We start from the raw sequence: 18,181 nt of genomic DNA on the forward strand, positions 1-18,181 counted from the left end.
TCAAAAATTCACTGACGTGGCAGCGCAAGAACCGTAGATCTTTTTTCGTTCGGAATACACAACTCCACATGTTTTATGAGGATGTGTTGTTGTGTATCCTGAGGGAAAAACTATTTTTCGTAACTTGAGTTTTGATTTACCTAGTCAAGTTGAGTTACAAAATCATTACACTTAAAATTGACATCAATTCTCACATGGCTGATGTGGATGTATGTATGGAACCAAAGATGCTTTCATCGAGATACGAGTGAAAAGCATCTATGGTTATCTGTGCACCCCCAGAACCATAGATGTGAGAATTGATGTCAATTTTAATGATACTCTAGCATACTAAATACGACTTCCAATTTTTTGAGGCTCCTTTAAAAATTTAAAAATTTATTAGGGATATTCTTTTTTGAAGAACACCAATCTTTACTTTTTAAATTATAACCCTGAATTGTTGTCTTCTTCTCATTTGAAATAGTTTGACAATTCTTGCGACTTCGACTCCATTGAATCCTTTGATTTCAGTTAAAGTCATATCTATCATGTTTTTAAAGATTTTTGAAACCCTCATCACGATCTAGAATCAACTGTTCATTATTTTTTCACAAAGATATCTACATATTTGCCAAACAAGTTTTAGAGAGTATAAGAATCTTGATGTTTTTACTCACAAATCTTTTGTTTGGGCATAGAGATTTTCGAGTTTCATTCATACTAAAGATAACCATTAAATTCTTGTAAAAATCCTTCATGGTAGGAAGCAATACCCTTTAATTTGGGATTTTTTTATGAAGTTTGAGATTGTAATGGAAAATATCACTGTGTTGAAGGTGAGCGTCTAAAATGCTTAAAGTCATGTCAATGGCTCACATCCGATATTATAAAAGCTCATGTCAAGAGTGCACATCCGACATGCTTAAAGTCATGTCAAAGGCTTGCATCCGGCATTTTAAAGCCCATTTCAAGAGTGTACATTCGATATAGATTAAAAATGAAGCGATGAGTTGGATCCATATGTGGTGGTTTTATTCATTTCTTTAAAATAAAAAAAAAATTAGAATGAGTTGTATCCATCTCATTTCAATGTGTTGAATTTCGAATCATGAAACACTCTAACTATGCATCATCTTTACCATATCATTTCAAGGATTTATTATTTGAGGATTCACCAATATTTTGTATATTCTTGTAAAATTTAGAATTTTCACATTTGTATAAAATATATAATTTTTCAATGAAATTCTGGTCCAGTTACCGATGTTGAGCCTTGACATTTCTAGCGAATTGGTTCATCGGAGAAAATAATGTACTATGGATGGAAGAGAAAGAATGTTGAGAGGAGTTAGATCATGGGGTGCCCTTAAAATCAAAACTTTTTGTTAATAGCAACTTTGGAGGGGCCTTAGAGTATCGTGGTGTGTCAATATAACTTCCCTACTAGTTAAAGTAAGAGTTCAATTTTGAAGCGGTCATGTCACTTTAAAATTTTGGAGGAAACTTTTTTGTAGAATAATGCTGAAGTCTCCCTAGGATTGGACCTCACATCGCACACCTTGACATGAAAGTGTAAACCATAGATGTTTTTTCTCGAGATACGAGTGGAAAACATTTATAGTTTATATTCACTTTCACGTCAAGATGTGTGATATGAGGTCCAATCTTGATGTCATTCCAACACGAATCTTTCTTGTAACATTACTTTTTTATTTATTTCACATCCCTAATATTTTTTTTTTGTTAATAATTGAGATAGCTCCTTGGAGATACCAATTGTAATCCAAAGGAGAGGGCTCTATCAAAATTTTGAGGTAGGATGGCTATTTTAAAATTTTCTCTGTTAATATAGATTTTACTGTATTTTGAGATACCTCTTTAGTTAATCTAGATTTTGATTTCAAGTATAAGAGATTTAACATATCTTTCCCTATTCTTAATATTTTATATTATTTTACTTTTTCCAAAATCATAAGGAAAGAAAATTACTTTTTAAACTTTCAAAATATCATATTTTTCTAGAGAGTTACTATTGGCATCCTAACTTTTACTTATTACACACCAATTTCTTAAATTATTTATCACACCCTCTAATCATAGATAAAAACACAACATTCATACATTACAAAAGCTTAGTTCAAATTATTACCTCAATAGTAGAAAACATTATAACACATTCAGAATAGAAGTAGTTTGACACCAAATTTGGGATGCCACGAATGTCCCCACCATTACATTTGAAATTAACATAATCAGGGTTGTTTTGGTCCAAATTAATTACATTGCAGAGCAAGATCCTATTAGAATCACGTTGTATGGAATTAGGGGGACCAGTCCGCCTATGATGTAGGCGATTGCGATTGTTAACGCACTCTCCAATGCTCTTCTTGGCTGAGGCTTCTCCAATCCGAGTTCAAACCTGCATCCATTGTTCCCATTTCGAGCCTTTGTTATAAATATTAATGGAAATGTACGATAGAAATTTATATTAGGAGGTGACACCTTTATATTGGAAAAAAATTTGAAGTGATCAACTTGTATCAAAGAATTGAAGAAACCTTCTCCTTTACATATAAAATGTTTTGTGAAATTTCGAGATACCCTATGTTTTTAAACTCATGATATGCCCCTTGATCTCGGCATGATCTCTTATAGAATAATGAAAAATGATCTTAAAAGACTTTGATTTTTCTTCAAAGGCCCAATCATCTTCAATCTCTTGGATAAGATGAGAATGACAAAAATGACAACTACTAGGACATCTAGGTCATTTTTCTTTAGTCTATAAGGGAAGACCGAGGTCAATTGAGCATATAATCAGCTCAAAACATAGAGAGCTATCTCAAATATTCACCAGACCATGATGGGGGAATTTATCTAGATGGATTACATAAGAAGCCACATGTCATGTAGAAGAGAGGGTTTGTTCAAAATCAGACTCATTAGACTATGAGTATACTCCAAACTTATAAAATAATGACTACTTATCGACCTATTATAAAATCTGAAAATTAATGTTCTTAAAGGTTATATAACCGTTTTGTAGGGTTAGGTAATTTTGAAGAAACCCTCCAATTTTTGTGAAAATTAGAGATACCGCTTGTTTTCAAAGGGAAGAAATACCCCTTGATTTGACATGCACTTCCATGAGAAACTAAATAAAATGATTGAAATTCCCTCGTGTTTTAACTTCGCCAAGTACCCTAAATTCTTTTCTGAAAACCTTTCATCTTCAACTACCAAGATAAAAATTTTAGGTGTTTTCAATCGAAAGGTTCGATTTAGCTCCTTCAACTATCAAAGCTCAAGAACAAGATAGGATTTGGGGGAAGGTTGAAGAAGATAGAATTTTGGGAAGAAAAGTTTTTATTTGTTTTTGCGTGTGTGTGTGTGGTTGTTCCAAAGAAAATATGTTAAAGACAAGCTTGAAGAGTTTCAATATGTTTAAAAACGATAATCTTAAAATGTTGAAAACAACGATTTTGAGAAAAGAATTGTTTTTTAAAACCTTGGATTGGAGATGAATTATTCTAATAATTTTATGTGAGGATTATGCATATAAGGTATTAACTAACTGTAGAATGGTGTTGAGGATAAATTCAAAGTTTTTTTTTTTCGTAGAAGTTAAAGAACATAATATTTAGGTAATTTCCAATTAGTCTATGAGAGAAGCTTTAAGTCAAGAGATAATGTCATCTTCAAAAAATCGAAAGGGAAAGGGATGAAATTGGATGGAGGTAAGGGTGTGGGGGCAATTGGGCATGTAAGAAGTTGAAAATAGCAGGGTATCTCAAATTAAAGGATATACAAAACCATCCAAAAATGTTTTGTAGGGGCAATTGTCCCCACATGCTCCTTACTAGCTTCACCTTTGTCTTTTTGTATCCCGAAGAAAAAGAATCATGATTTTGTGCTCATATCACATCAGTGAGCGAATTTTGAATGACATTTTTTGAGTCAATTTATTACGAATCAAAAAAATATGAATTGACTCAAAAATAAATATTACCAACTTCAATTGAGGATCACTTCAAGAATATTGGTACCACTTTTGGCGTGGTTCTTTATCAAACATAAACCAATAGTCAATTGAAAAGTAACCAAGTGGCTTGTTCGGACACATGCTCCATGCTTGGGTAGTGGATTGTCTATTGATGATGAAGAAAGGGAGGACTCTCGATGTAGGTTATTGTGTCTGGATATATATAATATAATATAAATAACAAGTAGCCCATGATGAAATGTTCATTTTCATTCTTGAGTGGGATCTACATTGGAGATCCATTAGCTCGACAATCAAGTGAAAACCATGTAATTTCGCATAGAATTTTGATAAAATGACTCCCCCACGTGGCATTCTCACTCAACTCTTATTGACGTGACATGTGTGAGAATAGTAGATATGTACTCTCTAAAATTTTTAACTGTACTTTTTATGGGGATGTGCAGTTTTGTATACCGTGGAACACAAATCTATGATTCTTGCATTTATCACGTTAGGAGAGTCAATTTAGTATGCCACGTGGGAAGTCATTTTATCATTACTCTTTAAGAATCGTGATAAAATGACTCCTCCCCCACCTGCCATACTCAATCAACTCCCCTTGACCTAACATGTGTGAGAACCGTAGAGTTGTATTTCTCGGAATACACATTCTCGAGGAGTATAAATCTATGATTCTCACACTTATCATATCAGGGGAGTCATTATCATTACTCTTTGAGAATTTCACATAAACGTCTTTTTAGAGACAAATTCGTTTGTCTTCCTAAAAATTAAAAGGTAAAAAAAAAAAAAAATCTTGATGTTGTTGAGCTAAAGCGGATATCTTACAAAAGTATCTTTTGGACCCACTAACCATCTGAGTTGGTAGCATTAGTTATCTGTCTGGATTAGCTCCGAAACAAGCTTCTGACACCGTTAGTGCTGAAAACTCATTTTTATAAAGTAGCCAAATATTTGCTTTGAACTTCCAGTTTCAATGAGAAGTTACTCTCCATGGAAGCAGAAACCCAGAGCTAATCCAAATAGGGGATTTCAGAAATTTTGTTTTTTATTTGTTCTCTTTATTTAAGTTTAACAATATATATATATCCCATATATATATATAGTTGGGATAGCATGGGCTAAGTGGGCCCATACATGAAATAAAAACTTACTTCATCATGAAATCAAGCCATGCTTGGGGCTTCTTCCGAAGAGCATTCACCACGGGCGCATACTCCTGTGCTTCAAGCCCATATTGCGATAATATCTCTCCAATCTCAGCGGCCTCTATAGTGTAAACGTTATGGAAAATTATACACTAAATAATTTCTCAACTTACATATAAACCAATTGTTAATTTTTCTTATGCATAAAAAGTTTAATCCAAAATTTCATAAAATCCCGATCGATCAATCATAAGATGGTGTACATATTGAAGGCATCTTCAATTTAAAAACAAAAATACCCATATTAGGAATGCACTCAATACATGTAGTGTTACGTGTGAGATTCTATGAAATCCCAAATTAACTTTTCTATGTGCAAAAAATGTGATGATAATTATTATCTAAGTAATCAATTAAAAAATAATTATTATCTAAGTAATAAGAACCTGTATTAGGAAGGTTGATGATTTCCTTTTGTTCTCTTCTTAGTTCTCTCATGTAGTGATCCGCTTCACTTTTGGCAGCAAGGTAGCTACATGTGCACGTAGAGAAATGATTCATTGTTTCACATTTAACATAATTCGTCAATACATAAAGGGAACAATTGTACTTCTAGCTATCTCTAGATAACTAATTTATTACTTCCTTCCGTATGGCTGGGTTTCAGTCTTTAACTCAAAATGATAATAGTAATAATAATAATAATAAATCAATCTGATAGGTAATTTTTAATTGTCAGATTTTTACGCGGTTGATCATTATGGACCCTATTATTTTTTGGTCCGATTCTGGGTAACTATCATAAAGAATTTATAAGAATTGGGTCTCATTCGGGTATCCAATGGGTTCTTCAGTAGTAAATTTAGTTTTTTTATAACATTTATAATAAAATTAGTAGTCCCATTGACTATCATCAAAGAGATATCTTTAATTAAATGTATTTGGGCTAATATTAAAATATAAACATAATGTGAAGTGCTTAGTTTTTTAACCTTTTTTTGTTTTTTTGTTTTTTTTTCGTTTTTCTACGTGAACATTCATTCCACATATTAAACAATTTGAACAACAAATAAATGGTCCATATTATAATTTTCCACTATTTTGTTATCAAAAATATGCTATACTTAGAGAATTCATTGTTGATCTTAAATTTCAATTGTGGAATTACAAGTTAAATAATTTATATTTATAAATAATTATCTTTTTTATCCAATACTTAAAAACGTTATCAATCTTAATGGTTATCCCACGGGTACCCAATGATTATTGGGTAATCAGTGGGTATTATTCTAAGGATCTCATACTCATAATTAAAATCGATAAAAACGTGAAGTAATATTTTATTTAGGTTGAGGTTTTTAAGTAACCTGTCTAATAGGTTTCAAGTTTTAGGCACTACAAGTCCAAGTTCAATGAAAACATATTCAACCACCTCCAGTCAAGAACAAGAACCCAGTTCTCCTTTTTCTTTAAGGCCTCAATATATTTACAAACCCAATTTAAGCCCAATAATGATAATAGATTCAGGAGCAGATTTAAATTGTATACAAGAAGGGATAATACCAACAAAGTATTTTGAAAAGACTACAGAAGGAGTATCTACAGCAGATGGTTCAAGTTTGAAGATAAAATACAAACTAACAAATGTCCATGTTTGTAACCAAGGAATTTGTATAAATACCCACTTCATTTTGGTAAAAAATCTAACCAAGTTTGTCATACTAGGAACACCCTTTCTAGCATTAATTCAACCCTTCACAGTAGACTCAAAAGGGATAAGATCTAGATTATTAGATCAAGATATACATTTTGAATTCATAGAAGAACCCTAAGAAAGAGACACAGACAGAAGAAGAACATTTTATTCAAATCATTAACAAGATCTATTAAATTTCAATAAATTAAAGCAAAAAGAAATAGTAGAAGAAGATTACACAATAAAAGACTTGAACCAAATTTCAGATTTTTCTTCAAACTCTTGTTTTTCATTTGAGAGGAGGTATTCTAGTTTTATTTGAGGGATATTTGGTTTGAATTCTATTTTTTCTATAACGTGTATTTGAGGTAAGTCATCTTGCATAGAAAACAACATGAAGTCCATTTGCCCTATGAACCAGACTTCATAGAAAAAGAAATTAAAACAAAGGCAAGACCCATTCAAATGAATAAAGAAGATTTGGAGTATTGCAAAAGGGTAATTAGTTCTCTCATGTAATGATCCGCTTCACTTTTGGCAGCAAGGTAGCTACATGTGCACGTAGAGAAATGATTCATTGTTTCACATTTAACATAATTCGTCAATACATAAAGGGAACAATTGTACTTCTAGCTATCTCTAGATAACTAATTTATTACTTCCTTCCGTATGGCTGGGTTTCAGTCTTTAACTCAAAATGATAATAGTAATAATAATAATAATAAATCAATCTGATAGGTAATTTTTAATTGTCAGATTTTTACGCGGTTGATCATTATGGACCCTATTATTTTTTGGTCCGATTCTAGGTAACTATCATAAAGAATTTATAAGAATTGGGTCTCATTCGGGTATCCAATGGGTTCTTCAGTAGTAAATTTAGTTTTTTTATAACATTTATAATAAAATTAGTAGTCCCATTGACTATCATCAAAGAGATATCTTTAATTAAATGTATTTGGGCTAATATTAAAATATAAACATAATGTGAAGTGCTTAGTTTTTTAACCTTTTTTTGTTTTTTTTTTTTTTTTTCCGTTTTTCTACGTGAACATTCATTCCACATCTTAAACAATTTGAACAACAAATAAATGGTCCATATTATAATTTTCCACTATTTTGTTATCAAAAATATGCTATACTTAGAGAATTCATTGTTGATCTTAAATTTCAATTGTGGAATTACAAGTTAAATAATTTATATTTATAAATAATTATCTTTTTTATCCAATACTTAAAAACGTTATCAATCTTAATGGTTATCCCACGGGTACCCAATGATTATTGGGTAATCAGTGGGTATTGTTCTAAGGATCTCATACTCATAATTGAAATTGATAAAAACGTGAAGTAATATTTTATTTAGGTTGAGGTTTTGGGTATATGTGGAACCAGCTCAGAATCGATCATTGATACCCCCCTAAGTGCAATAATCAACACTTAAGGTGTATTTGATCAGGCTCGAATAACGAAGAATCAAAGCGACAACTCTCTCCCTTGGTCTCTCTCACTCTCTCTCAAGAAACTCTCAAATTAGGATCATTTTAATTACCAAAACGTGATGGTGCGAAATGGCAGGTTTTTCAAGTGGCGAGATTGAATGTTTAAAGTGATAGACTCACTGATTTTCCCTGCAAAGTGAATCTCACATTTTTGTAATAGTAAACTCGTCAAAAGTTGATTACATTTTCGTAAATATCACTTTTGGTGATATAGACACAGCCCCTTGGCCTCGGTCTACTATTGAAGACTAACAGAAAATGACCTAGACACCCTCATCTTTTGAGGTTTTGGGTAAATGTGTTTATCTGTTGGACTTTTCTAACCTCAACCCGGATTGGTGGAAAAACATAGATTTTCTAAAGATTATAAATTTCATGAAATACATTTTTCTTGAGAATCCCTAGCATCCTAACCGTCAGCTCGATTGAGAGAGCCAAGTGTGAGTGAGGCTAGCATTTTCTTCCCTTATTTGTTTGGACATATGCTTTTTCTGGAAACTTTTAGGTGGTTTAGATTTTAATAGACAGAACCATGTTTTCAAACTGATGCCATGAACACTTTGACCTCAGTCTTCTCTAATAGATTAACCGAGAATGATTTAAATACCCTCATTTATTCTTGGTATTTTAGAAAGACCCACCTGTTAGATTGATGATACAAGGCTTACCCCTTGAAAAATTAGATTTACCCCCATGATCGACATTGTTGCCTTTTTTTAATGATTTAACAGTGACATTTTGATTTTTTTTTTTTTAAGTCAAATGTTCTTCAAAAACTTATATTAATAAATCAAAATTAAAATAAAATAAAATCAAAATTTCACTGTTAAATCATCAAGAAAAGCACAACATTGACTTACGATCAAGGGGGTAAACCTAATTTTATATTTTGCAAGGGGGGTAAGTCTAATATTACTAATTAAATAAGGGGTGTTTCTAAAAATATTTGTTTATTCTTTCGTACAAAAATGAGCCATTTTCAACATTTTAGGTAATTTGTTTTTCCCCATGATCTTTATCTTTATTGATTCTATATACTTTATCATTGAAAATTTAAAAACAAAATATAATTTTTGAAAAAAATATAAGATAGTGGACTTTTGTATAGAAAAAAAAAAAGAATAATGCTGAAATAACATTAAAATGGAGATGTTTTCATCGAGATCTCACTTGTATCTTGATGAAAAAAATGTATGGTTTTGATACACATTGACGTCAAAAAAGTCCCTCACAATATACCTTTCAATGTTACTCCAGCATGACTCACAAAAAAAAAAATTCATATGCAGGGTTAAGAAGAGGTTGAAAATGAAAATGATCGATTGGGTAAAGTTGATTTAGATTAAAATTAACTCACCATAAAAGAGATTAAATATGACTATTAGTTTTGGGTAGAAAAACATCAAGGATTTTTGGGCTAAAGATTGATGATTATGGCATTTAATAGTTTTCTATTCATCTATTAGAGAAGACTGAAGTCAAAGGACCATGCCATCAATCTAAATTACTAGTACTTTACGTGATGCCCTGATTTACTCACCACGTGGATTATAATGGAAGAGATAACTCTGCACATACTGGTTTTTCAACGCGCACGAGAAAGTATACACATGGTCACATAGTGATCAAATGACACACGTGGATTTTATTTCTATACTTTAGGTGGAGTCAAACCATGAAAAACCTTGTGACATTCAAAAACATGATGCAATTCAATGGAGTTGTAGAGAACAAAATTATATAAAATATACTGTCGAATTTTATTTTTAAATTTAGGTGTTCGGTGGCCGTCCATTTTCAACACCTTGGATCAAGATCGAAAAATTATATTTTTTTTTAATATGAATATTTTCATGAAATCTTAAAGACTATCTTATTGGATTGTCAATGTGGGCTCAACAACCCTTTTTAAGATTTGAAATATAAAAAAATAAATCTGTGGGCAGCACTCAAGAGAGAGAAATTCTCTCTATTGCTAATGTCATTCACGCCACATGTCAATCGTTTGTTGGGCTATAAACACGTTAGGAGGCGTCAAAGGCGTGTGCCAAAAACTATGTCATACTATTAGTAAGGGTGTCAATGGATGTCAAAAATTCGAATCCGACTCGAATTTGAATTTAAAAAATCGGATACTATCCGAAATTTTTGGATATCGGATTCGAATTTAGATAGTTTCATATATTCGAATCCTTGTCGGATACAGATTCAGATATTAACATTTTGAATTCGATAATATCCGATTCGAAATAATATATAATATATATTATTTTATTTTATTTATTTATTATATACATAGTATAATATATAATTTTAAATAATAAAAAATCAATTGGATAAGGAAAAACTATGTTTTTTTTTTAATATACAAATTATTCAAATTCTAATCGAATATTATCTGAAATCCGATAGGATAACCGGATTTGAATTCGGATAGAGTTTTAGAACATCTGTCAGATTCGGATTCGAATTTGGATATCAGATAAAAATTTCGGATTCAAATTCGAATATTGTTGTATCTGAACCGATAAGCATCCGTTGACAACCCTAATTATTAGCACTCATATTTTTGCTTCCAGAGCTCACAAAAATCTTGGATCCACCAATCGCATGTAACCATGTGTTTTGAATGGCATTCCTAATTTGCAAAAGTACCCTTATTAGTTACAAAACTACCCTTGTATGATTGACGTGGCAAGCACCGAGGAGTCTATGAGCACTGTGATTAAAAAATTACTTGTCAAACCATACGTATAAAGTTGAGTCCCGTCCACCAACCATGCCACGTGTCCCTCATCTGACTATCTCATTTTCAACCATTTGGTCAGAGTCAGGGAGGCTAGTCTGACCACAGTCACAAAATTCTTCGAATTGTTTAAAAAATTTGGAAACTTTTGAATTAAGGGATTAACAGGTTAAATCCAGAATTAATCAATAATTTATATATCAATCTTTAAATACGATAACAATATTTTTAACGTAAATTACCATTTCGTGAGTTGAATATGAAGAAATTATGATTCTGGCTAATTGTTCATTTTAATTCCCAAAACATGAAGTGTGAGCTCACAAGTTTTTCAAGTGACGATCTCGCTAAAAAGTAGCAAACTTTCTAGCTCATCACTTGAAAAATTTGCAAGTTTATCACTTTCAAAAAAAAAAATATATATATATATATATATATATGTGATCTCGCTACTCTATAGCAGCGAGATCATCACTTTGAAAAATCTATGATCTCTCACTCCACATTTTGGGAATTAAAAGGAACACTTAGTCCAAATGAAATTCTTTTCAAAAGTTGACTGTGTTTGAGAAATTTCTCATATTTTTATCTCTACCCATCAAAATTTTATCTTTTACAACCTTAAAATCTCAAGAACAACTTAAGGTTTTTGGGAAGTTAAATATGATGGATTTTAGTTAGAAATATATATAAAAAAATCATTTGTATATATCTCCTGAAAAACGATTTTGATTTTTCTTTTACAAATTTTTTTTTGAATTTATCTTAATTGAACCTGTGAAATAATTATCCTAAATTTGACTTGACTTTGTCGAGTAGTCTACTATAAAAATATGAACAGTTTGATGGAACCAACTTCAAACATTGGTAATACAAGATATTATTTTACTTTACTATCCAGAATTTGACATATATAATCGATGAATTTGGACCTAAAATAAATGGTGAAAATCAACATGTTAGGTCGGCAATGATTAATCACTGAAATTATAAAAGTGTAAATTACCATTTCGTGATCAACTTTTGATTAATTTACGATTACAGCTCATTGTTCATTTTAATTATGAAAACGGTGAATCAAATTAATCAATATAAATTTTGAATCCTAGTCAATTTAAGATTTTGACCGGTACCCTTTAAACTTAATCGCTTAAATTTTTTGAACCAATCGATATGCATTAACCATTTATTAATTTAAAAATATCTTAAAACACCATTTATATTTTATAGAATTTGATATAAAAAAAATTATGAAAAATTCTAGGAAATTGTAGAAAAAATAAGTAATTTAAAAAGTTCTTAATAATTGTCAACTCGAAAGACGGATAACGAGTTCAACAGGATGTTGGCTTCTCCAAGAATTTCCCTAGCTCTAGTAATGGATAAGAGGAAGGCTGAGAAACCATTCTGGTCAAGATGTTAGTTTCATTATTAGAAGGGTTGTTAGGCTTCAATCCTTTCCTATTCTTTCTTTTCTTTCCATGAGCATGTTTCACATAATTGAGTATGTCGACAACGGTATCCATAGGAGAGAGATGAAAGACAACCTTAGAAATATTAGTAATTTATTAAAGGGGAATTGTAACATTCAAGACCTCATGGGTTGTTAGCATTGTCCAACACTTTTTTTTTTTCAAATAATACCTTTCATCATTTTGTTTTTTAGTAAAAAAGATAAGGGTGTATTGATCTTTTACACTATAAATACTTGTTTTTTTTACGATTAAACATGAGAGTTATGCAGACCCTTGACCAGAAAAAGAGGAATTACAGTCTATCATAATGATACCCAGACGTATCCTTACACACAATATCTCAAAGACGACTTGGGATACCCCTGTGCTCGAAGAGCATTCTACTCACATAAGAGAAGAACGAGGCTAGGAAGTCTATTGCTTGGTTGCATTCTCTTAAATAGAATCTAAAGACAACTCTTTGGAAGAGGGCAACTTTTAATCGGATGGCTTTAACCAACCTATCTTCTCTATAGGAAGTGGCTCACTCCCCTTTTATGCACACAATGGCCAGTTTGGAATCCGCTTCGACCTCTAGAACTTGGATAGTAGCCTCTTTCACCATAGTCAACCCTTTTAAGATAACTTGTAACTCGTGGAAAGGAACCAATCTCCCTTGGGAATGTTCAGTTAGAGCTCTAACAATTTGGCCGTTACTATCTTTGATGATAGCTCATTCTTCACCCCTAATACCTCTGAGGGAGCCATTCGAGTGAAGCACACAGAAATTATTTGATGGTTTGTCCCACCACCGGGGTCTGTATCACAAAATTAGGAACGAGATTCCACGAGGCCAAAAAATCTCTCGATGAGGCATTGTCTTGGGTGAAGGCTTCCATGCTTTGGACTCTTAGTTGTACATCCCTAACAATAAAGGCTTCAAGGAGGCTAGGAGGGTTAAAGCTACTCTGGGACATTCTTCTACACCTTTTAGCCCACAGATGGTGGATGTAAGCATTAAAGCTTAGCATCTTCACCATCGAGCTTAACAATTTACCCTTGAAGTTGTTCCTAGCCCATTCAATCTCTATCCTCCAGCCACGATTTGAGTGGCTAATGTTGGATTTTTGTAAGATTCTCTGCTATAGCTCATAGGAGAAGTCGCACCCAAGAAACAAATGGTCCTCAAAACTCCGTAGATTTCCTGCAAAAACAACAGCTGGAGACTTATATGATACCTCTGTCCTTCAACTTATCTTGGGTATTAAGACCTCTACTGAGGCAGAGCCTAGACCAAATATGACCCATCATATAAACTTGTCAAGCAGTGCCATATAACAAGATGACTAGGTCCAAGCCCAACTCTGCCCTCATGTATTAAGGCCTATTTATATTTATAGGATGGCCTTCAAATTCATACATACCTTTGGAGTGGGCTACCCAACAGGCTTAGATCCCAAAGACGTAACCCAGCCCTTAAGCCAGCCCTTAAGGGTTATTGGGCCTAGCCCACTGTGGTTACCTTAGTAGAGCATTTGAATGACCCTCAAACAATATTGGAAGGAGGCCCTCCCAAATTCTTAGGCGGAAGGCAATGGAGTACTATGGAAGGCCCATAAGTAAAGCAATTGGGACTTCTAAAGAATGTTAAATATTCGAATACAAAAAATCCATGGCACACAAATATGTGTCTAAGAAGACATCGACAGTACCCAAGAATTGTGAAATTATTGCAACAATCGACGAGGCCCAAAGAAGTACAAAAAATATGAAAATTGCATGAGACAGCTAGAGTTGACATTTAAGTCACGACCAAGATTTATCATAGATGCAAATATTCGTAATCTTTATTTATTTAAATCAATATTCTGTAAAACTGAAAATTGACTTAAGTGTCGAAATGTATTTTACATGCCCCACTTCAAAATGAGGAGAGTAATTAAAGAGAAGATAGGAAAGATTGTCTTTTTGGAGAATTTTTTACGTTGATTTTTGGAGAAGATACGAAAGAGAATTTTTGAAAAAAATACATGATTTATTGTAAATTACCAGGTAATAACCTAGAAAAATCTCTTCAATGAGTTTAGAAATTAACCATGCTTCATAATGGTTAAAAAATGGAATCCCATACATCAAGATCATCCAACATTCCTATTTAACACCACAAAGCAGTTTGCACCACAATTCAGAAATTCGGATTAAGGACATTTTATGTTTTAAAGTACATTGATATAAGAAATCAAATATCATAATAGTTGCACTAACCATTTGATAATAACATCCATTTTTATGCTGTCTATCAACATAATCTCATAGAAATTAAATCCCAGAGAGGGGAATTTAATCATACATTTTTGTCACTGGGATGTGTTTGATTTTGTAATTCTCTCTGCCTCCGTTGGGACTCAACTTCCGTGCAAGATCACCATGCACAGGGTTCACGTGCAATTCTTTGAGTGTGGTGATTAATTGCAAACCTTCAGGTAAAGTCCTCAATCTCGGACAATTATAGAATTTGAGGCACTTCAAGCTTGGCAAAGCTCCTTCTTCAACTTCTATCCATTCAGTTAGAGATCCTGATTCAATCTTGAGAACTTCCAGACTAGGAAACCCACCAGACCTGAATAATTCTCTACCCATATGTTTTGCTGTGAAGGCGTCATTCAAACTGAGATGTTTTAAGTTGGGAAGAAACTGGAGGATAGAAGTTGGGATCTCAAGTAAGTCAGAGTTGTTTAACTCTAGTTCAGTAAGATTTTCCATTGAACTGAGCCAGTCGGGCATTTCTTGTAGGCACCCGAAAAGATGAAGATTTCTAAGGCAAGGCGGAGGAGAGAAATTTTCAAAAGAGGGGAGTAGTCGTTCATTAAAGGAGTTTCCTACATAATGACCTCTCTCCTCTGCTGATAGAGACAAGGAGAGAAGTCCAGTCATCTTCATTATAGAAGCATAGAACTCAATTTCATCTTCTAATTCTGACAAATAAATAACTTCAAGTTTTCTTAGTTGTGTTAAGTTACTTAACTCGCTAGCAATGCTACCTCCGGCGTACAAACCAGTCAAAGTCTGGAGGTTCGTCAATCGCCCTAACCCAGTTCGGATCAAAACCGAATGAAATGTTTCCATTAGAAGGTGCCTCAATTGTTGAAGATTCATAATTCTACTCTGTAGTACATTTATGTTAGAATATGTAATATCTAAAGTTTGTAAATTTCCAAGACTACATAGACTATCTGGAAGTTCTTTTAAATGATGAAAGTACCTCAAGCCTAGATACCTTAGATGTATCAGATTACCCACTTCTTCTGGTAAACTCTTTAACTTGACAAATTCTAGGTCCAGCACCCGCAACTGTTTCATACGGTGGAACATAGTTGCCAAGAAATTCAAATGGTAAATTGAACAGTCCATATACGAAATAATAATAGATCGAATATGGATATTGTTCAAGTTTACTTCATTTGTGTTACCGACATCCTCGATCCATAGCCGACGAATATTGAGAGGGATACCTGTTTCTGAATTTGTATTGGTGATGAACATAGTTTCATCTCCTGCTACAAAATTGAGGTATGGGATTGGGACAGCACAAGCAATCGATTCTTCACCTGGAACTTGAAGCATTCCTAGTTCGATTAACTTGTTGATATTTTCTTCGGCTATATCCTCCATTCTCTCTCCAAGAATTTCTTGAATTAGACCTTCGGCCATCAATAGCCGAATCAATCTTTCTTTCCAATCCCAGCCATTTTCATTGAAGATGCAACAGTACATTAAGCAGGATTTAAGGTAAAACGGCAAAGAATTGAATTTTAGAGTAAAAGAATTTTCAGTACCTTCGTCAACAACACTAGAAGAACTCTTGATGTTTACCTCTCCTCTATGTTCAATCGATGCAATTGACTGATCCAACTGAGACTTGCCATGAAGAATTTCAACGAGACATTCGTTGATCATCCGTAATTCACTCTGGAACACAACACCAGCCACTTCCCGATCTTCGCTATTCATCCGAATGATGAATTGATCGGTACAATCATCTGCGTCGTAGATGGTATCTCTGAACCTACCCAACCAATTTTGAATAGATTTTTTCAATTCTGTGCTTATGTTGGTGGTGGTGGTGGCATCTTCTTCTTCACTTAAAAAGTAACCGATTTCAATGAGTTTCTGGGTGAAAAGTTGGATTTGAGATTTTAGATCTGAAAGTTTGGTCTTAAGAAGTAGGATTTGATCCTCTAGACCATAAACTATTTCGAATTCCTGAATCAACAAATAATTCAATCTGTCAAGGAAGGAGGTTACTAAGGTTTCTTCCATTACTTGTTGTTAAGAAACGGATGAAGTTTTTAGTGTCTTTAACAAATGAGATGAGATAAGATGACAGAGGTCAACGTTCAACAAGGATTTCTCTTTTTCTAAAGCAATTATTGTAGCTTTTCAAAGTAAAATACCAAAACTAACCTCCCATTCGGTGGTGCGCTCTCTCTCTCTCTCTCTCAAAAGCAATTATTGTGGCGTTTCAAATTAAAATATCAAAACTACCCTTTCTCTCGATGCAAAAGAAACAGAAATCGAGGTTAATTTAATGAGTCAGGATGAAGGGACGTATGTAAAAATAATGTAACATTAATAAAATTTTAAAATATAGGTTAAAAGTTTAGGATTGAACTGATTTTTTGTTAGGATAATCTCTATGATGGAAAGATCATTCGAAAAAAAATCAGTCCAATCTGAAATTTCTAACCCTATTAAAAGTGATTTAAAAGGTGGACCTTTGATTTTTTATTAATTTTTGTCAATAATTTGTAAATCATTTTTGATGGATTTAGAAATTTCAGATTGATCAGATTTTTTGTGGAGATGATCTTCTTATCATAGTGATCATCATTGCAAAAAATCAGTTTAATCCAAAATCTCTAACTCATATTTAGAAAAACCATTGTTTTTACGTATGTCCCTTAAACCGCCCCTTAATTTAATTGGATACTTGATCGTTTTGAAGTGTACACATGAACATAAGACAGCTTTGCTTGCCTGGAAAAAATAATTAACTAGTTCTATAATTCTAATTGTCGACAACTGTTAAACTTTGGTAATGTTTGAACGGTGCATGCGTTTTAATCCTTAATTAGGGGGAGATAAATATTTTAATAAATTGGTGTGTAATAAGTAAAAGTTGAGGTTCCATAATAACTCTCTTAAAATATCATATAAACAATTTGCATTGGACAAATCGAACCAGTTTCCAAGGATTAAAAGACAAATAACTTGCTAGGCATCCACACATATCCTAAGGATCAATTTCTTTAATGAACATATTTTCATCTCAACTGTTTATAGCACACTAAAATTTTCCCGCTATTAATATCTTATCACAAGACGGTCAGGTATGAGGTCAAAATTTCAAACTACCGTTATGTTTTTAAAGTGTATACTAAAAGGATTAAATATCGATTTTGATGATTATTTATGTTTACCAAAATGACTATTTGGTATATATATGGCGGTTCATGGGACATATGAAAAAACAATGATTTTTCAAAATATGGGTTAGAGATTTTGGATTGAGCTGATTTTTTGCAAGGATGGTCACTATGATGAGAAGATCATCCTCACAAAAAATTTGCTCAATCTGAAACTTCTA

At 32.7% G+C, this 18,181-nt stretch overlaps 2 protein-coding genes across 2 annotated transcripts; both read right to left on the bottom strand.

Moving 5' to 3' along the window:
• Positions 1-2,148: 2,148 nt before the first annotated feature.
• Positions 2,149-6,119, bottom strand: LOC147398076 (vacuolar iron transporter 1-like). Its single transcript, XM_086448962.1, has 3 exons — positions 5,583-6,119; positions 5,143-5,257; positions 2,149-2,401 (listed from the first exon to the last, which is right to left on the bottom strand). The coding sequence occupies exons 1-3, from the start codon at positions 5,695-5,697 to the stop codon at positions 2,260-2,262; spliced, it is 372 nt and encodes a 123-aa protein (XP_086305088.1). The 5' UTR covers positions 5,698-6,119; the 3' UTR covers positions 2,149-2,259.
• An 8,587-nt stretch (positions 6,120-14,706) lies between these two features.
• On the bottom strand, positions 14,707-16,914 carry LOC147398077 (putative disease resistance protein At1g58400). The gene is made up of 2 exons (XM_086447191.1): positions 16,371-16,914; positions 14,707-16,265 (listed from the first exon to the last, which is right to left on the bottom strand). Exons 1-2 carry the CDS (start codon positions 16,852-16,854, stop codon positions 14,875-14,877), a joined length of 1,875 nt encoding a protein of 624 aa, XP_086303317.1. The 5' UTR covers positions 16,855-16,914; the 3' UTR covers positions 14,707-14,874.
• Between the last annotated feature and the right edge of the window lie 1,267 nt (positions 16,915-18,181).

The sequence above is a fragment of the Akebia trifoliata genome, chromosome 7 (assembly GCF_017979445.1).
Source record: "Akebia trifoliata isolate Shusen 1 chromosome 7, ASM1797944v1, whole genome shotgun sequence".
In the NCBI taxonomy this organism is placed as follows: Eukaryota; Viridiplantae; Streptophyta; class Magnoliopsida; order Ranunculales; family Lardizabalaceae; genus Akebia; species Akebia trifoliata.

Bases quoted from the DNA above. Each gene is read 5' to 3' on its own strand.
- LOC147398076 (XM_086448962.1), bottom strand. From the start codon at position 5,697: ATGAATCATTTCTCTACGTGCACATGTAGCTACCTTGCTGCCAAAAGT. The intron at 5,258-5,582 runs GTTCTTATTACT...TTTACACTATAG, and splicing joins CATCAACCTTCCTAATACAG to AGGCCGCTGAGATTGGAGAG. The intron at 2,402-5,142 runs GTAAGTTTTTAT...CAATGGATGCAG, and splicing joins TGGCTTGATTTCATGATGAA to GTTTGAACTCGGATTGGAGA.
- LOC147398077 (XM_086447191.1), bottom strand. From the start codon at position 16,854: ATGGAAGAAACCTTAGTAACCTCCTTCCTTGACAGATTGAATTATTTG. The intron at 16,266-16,370 runs GTACTGAAAATT...GGGATTGGAAAG, and splicing joins TTCTAGTGTTGTTGACGAAG to AAAGATTGATTCGGCTATTG.